This window comes from Nesoenas mayeri (genome assembly GCF_963082525.1).
Source record: "Nesoenas mayeri genome assembly, chromosome: 6".
NCBI classification, from domain to species: domain Eukaryota; kingdom Metazoa; phylum Chordata; class Aves; order Columbiformes; family Columbidae; genus Nesoenas; species Nesoenas mayeri.
Genome location: NC_137545.1, coordinates 34,527,323 through 34,534,892, shown reverse-complemented (window position 1 = coordinate 34,534,892; position 7,570 = coordinate 34,527,323). Strand labels below are relative to the sequence as shown.

Below are 7,570 nucleotides of genomic sequence, written 5' to 3'. Positions count from 1 at the left end.
TCCCAGGACCGAGCGGCTTCTCCCCAGCCCTCACCCCGCCCCACCCAACAGGGACCGTTAACGGCCTCTGGCTTACTAACCGACTAACCGACTCCCCGCCGACACTTCCGGGTGTCACCTCGCCCCGCCTCACGCAGCCGCACCAATCACGTCCTTTCGCTGCCACCTACCGCACCGAAGGATTGGCTGCCAGGCGCTCTGTCACCGCCCCCTTCCTCTCGCCTCCGAGACGCAGCGAGGCCCCGCCTTCCGAGTCCCTCCCGTTGAGCAATGCCCTCATGCTGGCGCGCCTCCCCATCCCGGGCCGCCCCCGCATTGGCTCTTTGCCTGGCCTCTCCCAGTCCCTGGCAAGCGCCGATTGGCTCCGTGTCGGCCGCGGCGCTGCGATTGGCCAGCTGACCCTCTGGTGAGGAGTGAAGCGGACGAGCGGTGGAGGGGGCGCGGCAGACGCCAAGGGGGCCGGGATCTTGTAGGGGTCGTCGCCATGTCTGAGGTACGGGCTGTGCCGGTGGGGCTGCGAGGGGTTTGGGGCGGTGGAGTATCTCCCTCCCTTTCTCTCCGCCGTCTTTGGCGGCAGCAGCCCGCGGGTGCTCACCTCCCTCCCACCCTGAGGCCTTTGTCCCTTTGCCCCTCTAGGCTGCGTTCCAGAAGGCCGCTGAGGAGGTGAAGCAGCTCAAGTCGCAGCCTACGGACCAAGAGATGCTGGACGTTTACAGCCACTATAAACAGGCCACAGTGGGCGACGTGAACACGGGTGGGTACCGCCTGTGCCCCGCGCTGGGTGGAGGGGTGGGGGCGATGCCGCTTTGGCCTGAGCCAAAGTGCCTGGAGGCACTTAAGGAGGCAAAGCCTCTCCCCTATTGCCTGCATCGTTTTGTGCAATCCAGCGGCTTAGCAGAAATTACTCAATACCGAGTTGGCATAGATTTGTATGCAGGCAGGCAGAAGCTGACCTGATAAGGGTTTTTGCAACTTGTGATTTTTAGATTAACTCAGCTGCTGTCTCCTAAATCGTATGGTAATGGTCAGAGGATCCTTTGTGTTTGCTTTTGTGTGAGTACTGGGTTTGGAATTTTTGGAGACCTCTGTCAATAAGGAGCTGCCTAGATCACAGGGTGCTGCTTTAATGCAAACACTTCTCAGTTGAACAGGCTTTAGTAGCAAGGCAAACTATATGGGTGTGGAATTGCAACGCTTGGGGGGGTGAAGGGGAGAGTGTGGTTAGTTAAACTCAGTTGGCTGCTAAAAATAGCATTGGAAAGCCAAAACAGGACAAAATGACACAGATGTGTGTAACAGGTGAACCTTTTATAGGAGCCGCAATTAAGTATCACATTTTGGATGCACTGTAGCAGAAACATCTCTGCACATATGCTGTTTAAAGTCTCTCCTGCTACTTCTGTTACTGGTGGCTCAGCCTAGGAGTAACATTTAGAATGAAGCTTGTCTCTATTGACCTTCTGTAACTCTTGAATAACTAGAATTAGGAAGGGAAAAGGTCATTTTTTTTTGAGCACTGGCCTCCTGACCCAGTTGCTGTTGAACTTTATTGGGTGTTGGCTGAATTCAAAGCTGGCAGTGAAGTGTTCAGGAAACCATGTGGGTGCTTGCAGTCTTTTTTTTTTTTTTCTTCTTAGAATGGGCAGCCTGGATGGAGGAAAGAACTGACTTTGGTTTTAAGATACAATCCTTTTGGTGTGGCTGGACATTAATAATACTAATGTTTGCCAAGATGCAGTGGTGCTATAGAGCTGTTAATATAATGACGTTTTTGTAAGTTGCTGTGTTCTTGTGAAGCAGTAGCTAACAAGAGATGGCTAGAAAAGCAATCTGTATAAAAGTGAGCTATTAGGTTTTTTGTCAAAGAGAAGCTGCCAACTGGCTCTGCAGGTCACATTACCATGTGAGCAACACCAGGGTATTTTTCTGGCTAATGCACAGGCTACTGTCTGGTTCTGTTTGTTTATCCTAAGAGTTGTCTAAGGAGACAGGGAAGAAGTAAAATAGGGAGGGGACTTTATGTGAAGAATAACCATATACATATCTCATTAATTTCTTCTCTGTTTGGCCACAACATAGCCTGCAATGAAGTGAGTTAGAATTCAGAGCTTATACCCCTGGAGGACAGAACAAATGAAGAGCCACAGGTTAGAAACATACCATTAACTTGACGATAATAAGTTCTAAGCTATATGCCACTAGCTTTTGTTTTTATGTCTCTGCATGTAATGGACCTTAGGATGCTTCTACTTTGCTTTAGAGCTGATGTTCTTTAACCACATAGCTGTTGTGTGACAGCAGTCTCTTCAGAAAGTATGATAAAACCAAATCATGCTATTTGGTGCTCTTCTGCTCAAATGCTGCTGTCTTGAGGGAACTCAACAGACAATCTCTGCCACTAGTAGTGTTCCAACATGCTCCCTTGAGCTGACTTCATGACTACAGGTTAATAAGTAATAGCTGCAAAGATGAACCATTCTATTTTATCATAGTTAAGAGCTAAGTAGCCTTCAGGAAAGGAGTAGGTATTACCTACACCCAGAGCACACAAACTAATTCTGCTGCTCATCCTGCCTCTCTCAGACCGCCCTGGTATGCTGGACTTCAAAGGCAAAGCAAAGTGGGATGCCTGGAATGCATTGAAAGGTAAGTGTCCGCTTAAAAAATGAAAATAAATAAAACTCATAACAAATAAAATAAATAAATAAATAACCACATGCAAACTAGTCAGCAAGTCATAGAATAGTTTGTGTTGGAAAAGAGCTTCAAAGCTCATCTAGTCCAACCCCCTGCCATGAGCAGGGACACCTTCACCCAGATCAGGTTGCTCAGAGCCCCGTCCAGCCTGGCCTTGAATGTTTCCAGGGATGGGGCATCGACCACCTCTCTGGGCAACCTGGGCCAGTGTTTCACCACTCTCAGTATAAAAAAAATTCTGTGTGGTTCAGCAAGAGGTAAAATAGTTCTAGGAGTTCGGAATGCCATGATAATAAACTCTTACTTTTGATTATCTCTGCAAGGCAGAAATAATCCTTAAAAATGTAGCCTGTCTCAAAGGGAAATAAGGTGCAAAATGCCCAGCTGGCCCAAGGTGTTACACAAAGGAGAACTGCAGCAGCAGAACCCAAGTCTCTGTTTTCCAGGTCCTAGTACCCCGAAGACTGAGCACTCCCTCCAGTTATTGTGTTTCTTCTAAAGCTTTCCTAACTGGAAGATACAACTGGGCTCTCTGCTCTAAATGTGGAGCCAAACAAGTGGTCTAACCTGTGAAAATGAGCTTTTTCTGGTATTTTAAGGAGTCAGCACTACATCTAAATGCAGTCTAAGTTGCTTGAAGTTTTCCTATAATAATTGTTAATGGCCTTAATAGAACATTGTATAGTTGCTGTTTATACAAGTGTAGCTTTGCTTCGAAACACTGTTTTCTTATGACTGCTGAATACATTTGTTTGAAACTTTAATACTAGATTCAGAGCCAAGTGACCTCGGCTTCTTTGCTCTCTAGGAGCGTGCTGCTGTGTGCAAGGAGTTGTGACTTGCGTGCAAAAGCTGTCTTAATCTGTGAAAGGTGGCTGACTGCTTCCTGTATGTCTTTCAGGAATGTCCAAAGAAGACGCGATGAAAGCTTACATAGCAAAAGTGGAAGAACTAAAGGGCAAATATGGTATCTGAGTAGTGGATGTAGTAGCCACTTGCATACCTGAATCATGCCTTATTTCTAATAATGTGGAAAACTGTTTTCTAATAATGGTTTTAAATACCTAGATTATTGTAATCACTTCTCATGCCTGTAGCCCAGGGGAAGCTGTGTACCTGCCTAATATACTGACACATTATAAATTCCTTCTGGGAATAAAATCTGGAACTCATTAAAGTGCATTTGGTACTTAGCAGTTGTGATGGTCATCTCTTAAAGCTACTCTGAGCTCATCCTTTCATTGCAGACTTGCAGCTGTCACTCACGCTGTAAGGCCTGAGCCAGGCTCTCCAGTCGTGGTGCCACTAGAGGGGCTCAGTGATCCATGTTTTGTGCAGCACGGACTTGTGTTCAAACCCAACCGCTCATGTCTGATACTATTTTTCTCATGTAGATAAATTTCAACCCACAAAAGCAAGTGCATGACGAAGATTATCGTGATGAGGCTAGGTCTAGTGCTGTGTATATGAAGAACAAGATGCTTGATGTTTGTCGTCTGGAGCTTTCAGAGACTTAGTTAACAATTGTTAAATCAACTTTCATAAAACACTTCTTGGAGATATTATTCCCCAACAACTATGTGAGGGTTCTGGAGAGAAGGTAAATACTCAGCAACTGAACACAAAACCTCCCCTGTGAAAGAAAATGTTCTGCAGACACCAAGTTGTTGATGGCCTTGATACTGTACTGCTGTAAATACAGAGCGCTGGGGCTGCCAGGTACCAAAGCTGCTGTGAGGGGTCAATCAAGCATAGACCAGCTTAACACTTACAAAGCTGCTCAAACAGCAAGATTTACAGTGAAAATCAGCAAAATTTTATACAAAACATGCAGTTGTGACCATCTCTAGTGGGCCTTTAGATATTTCAGTCTGCCTTGCATAGCCTGTTAGTTGCTGAGGCCAGAAAGGGAGGCTGCTTTTAACTTCTGGCACTGAACTATTCCAGCACAGAACATCTGATAATGAAATCCCAACCCTATATGGGAATAAGGCATTTGAATTCCTGCTATACCAGTTAACATCTGAACAGGTGAGGATATCAAACCAAACAGTCTTCAGATAAACAATTGATTTACAGAAATACATAGGGATGAGACATGTCATTACATATCTGTCCAGGTAAATGCATAGTTCAGTACTAACTTACACAGGCTTTATTGTGTGTGGTACCTAGCTTGTCTGTTCTTATGCCACTGGTGAGAGATGGACATAACTTTACCTTATGTGTTTTCAAAAATTAGAACGTCTCACTTTGCTGCTTTTAATGGGAAATGCTCCTAGAGCTACCTGTTGACTCTTTAAAATGTATTAGGATAAAGAAGGATTTGTTCCCTAGTCTCATAAGGAAAAAGGTGGTTTCTTCTTGTTTTTCTGTGTAATATTAGCATGTGAGGGGTTTCACCTCCTTTTGTACCCTGTTAGTTATTGGAAATTGTGTTAATTACATTCACCTTGCTGAAGAGGGGTGAGAGCAGATGTTCAGCCTAAGAGATTATTTTAGCTCTTTGCCAGCCCTAAACTCCACAGCTGTACTTTGTGAAGCTTGTTATTCTTGGAGGATTCTGTCAACCTTTAGCAGAATGTAACTCATACTGGGAAATGCTTCCATTTCTGCCCTTGTTTGCTGGGAGCTGATGTACTGTGAGCATGCTGTGCTTTGCTAACATGCTTTCTATCGAAACAGGTGTTTTCAGAATTTTTGACTACTAAAGCAGTGGAATTGGATTCTGTCTAGAGAGTGGGATGGGAGTAACAAGTTCTATGTCCTAGTCCTCATTTGGCTTTAATTTCCCCTGTGAGACTTAACCTATTTTTACAGTGCTGCTCTTCTTTCTCATACCTGGCTGGCATTAGGGAAACATTGCTAAGTACACAGTGTTTATCCCAGAGAGGAGTTGATCTTGGCCAGGCTTTTCTATGCTGCCTTCTACTTACAAATAATTCTGTTTGCCATTCTCTACAAGTGACAGAGAACTCCACCTTTAATATCTTTACCTGAGCACTTTCACTGTAGTAACACTTTCTTCTTGTTTGCAGCTCCACCTTCCTTAGGACAGTAACATTAGTCTTACTATTTGGAGTAAGCTGAAAAACTCAAGTTGTGGAAGAGACTCCAAAACAGGCAGAAACAAAGGTACTGGTGTCTGTGCACAGTGTTTGCGACAAAGCAGCAACACAAAAATTGGCTGTGTAGCCATTAACTGTGGGTAGAGGTAATTGCTTTTATTATACCAACACAGTGGTAAAAATAGACAACCATTAAGGTATACAGCCTTGAGATTTGAAACAGAAGCAGCAAGCCTCAAACCAAAACATAACTTCAGAACTGTTACTATGTCTGCAATAAGGTACTCTGGATGGAGGAACAGATGGTTTTGCTGGCTGGGCAGTGCTGCAAAATGGGATTGTTCTGACACCCACTCAGGGAGTTGCTGCCATTTCCTCAGTGTTAGATCAAAGAAAGGCCAACAACATCCTGATCCTTGCAGTGTTTGTGACGGGGAAGAGACGTGCACTGAAACAAGCCCAGCACACAGGAGGTCAGAGGCCAGCTGGCGCACACACACTCAGGTCTGGTTTGCTGAGTTTGCAGAGCGTGCAGGATGGAATCTGGACTTTGGATGTGGCAATAATAAATGTTAACTTGCATCTGTGATAAGACAGTGTTCCTTCTATCATGCTGCTGCTATTAGTTTTTGCACAGATAAACTAGTTGATTGGTACCCAGTGTGATTAGAGGTAAGCTGTAATGGGGATGTTGTTTTCCTTTATTTTTTTTCTTGTGGCTTTCACTTGCTTTTACCAAACATATGAGAAGGTGCAACACCCCTAGCATAGATTTAACAAATCAGTACTGATGTGGTGCTTAAGGCACACAGGAGTTTTCAACCCTGCAAAGTTCATCTTCTGTTCAACTAAAAAGCGCTCTGAGGTTTACTGCAGTGTGCAACTTCTCTTTCTGTCAAAATTATTCAGTCCTCATCTGGAATGATCTTGTGAAACAGTGCAAGTATTTTAACCTTTGAACTTATTTGACCCTGATGATACTGCTAAAATAAATGACAATTCTATTTGCTGTTGCTTAAAATATTTGTTCTGCCCCAAGTGTTCGGGGCAAACAATATTGGGCAATAACACTTCGGAGTTGAGGGGGCATTTGAGCTGTCTTGTGGGATTGATTATAAACTGGAGGAGACAAAAAAAGACAATGCATTTTGGCTTGGATAGGTTTCTAAATACCACAGCTGTTACCCAAAGTGTCTTCCAAGTTGTCAAAGCTGCTTAGAGGCAAGATAAGTTGATAATACATAGATGTAACACATTTGAGTGAGAGTTACAGTATTAAACTTGCAAGTGTAAAAGTTCATAGAACAAAAGATAGAATCAATTTTTTTTTCCTATACACAGGTGTATGAGATCTTCAGACTCAGATAACTGGTCTATAAATTAGCCAGTCTTCAGCTGCTCATTTAAAGTGCAAATAACATAGATCCATTCTAAGCATGAATCTGTCTTCATGGTTTATAAGATGAGCTTGTATTGCCTCTAGAACCAGCGTATCTCTGAAAGCTAAACACACCTTGGCTGGGTTATTCTAGAATAGAATTCATGTGGAGTTTGGCTGCAGTGGTCTTTTAATGTTCATTCCCATTTTCACCTGTGGCTACTGGATTTTTGGTTAGTCCCTGTACACATGCTTTTATTTGTCAAAGTCTGATACAATGCTCGTTAGAGCTAATTCATCTCTAACAACCACCCTGCCAGCCAGTATAGTTAGAGAGCAATCCTTTGCTGTCTAAAGAATACCTGAAGACATACAGAGCTGTTCTCAAAACCATTCAGTGTGTCTTATTGCCAATGTTGGAGAGCGT

The 7,570-nt window shown here is 43.9% G+C and overlaps 1 protein-coding gene across 1 annotated transcript; it reads left to right on the top strand.

Annotated features, from left to right (window-relative positions):
• The first annotated feature begins 313 nt into the window (after positions 1 to 313).
• DBI (diazepam binding inhibitor, acyl-CoA binding protein) lies at positions 314 to 3,884 on the top strand. The gene is made up of 4 exons (XM_080346940.1): positions 314 to 493; positions 637 to 754; positions 2,584 to 2,646; positions 3,599 to 3,884. Exons 1-4 carry the CDS (start codon positions 485 to 487, stop codon positions 3,670 to 3,672), a joined length of 264 nt encoding a protein of 87 aa, XP_080203066.1. The 5' UTR covers positions 314 to 484; the 3' UTR covers positions 3,673 to 3,884.
• The last annotated feature ends 3,686 nt before the right edge of the window (positions 3,885 to 7,570 follow it).

Bases quoted from the DNA above. Each gene is read 5' to 3' on its own strand.
- DBI (XM_080346940.1), top strand. The intron at 755-2,583 runs GTGGGTACCGCC...TGCCTCTCTCAG, and splicing joins AGTGGGCGACGTGAACACGG to ACCGCCCTGGTATGCTGGAC. The intron at 2,647-3,598 runs GTAAGTGTCCGC...TATGTCTTTCAG, and splicing joins TGCCTGGAATGCATTGAAAG to GAATGTCCAAAGAAGACGCG.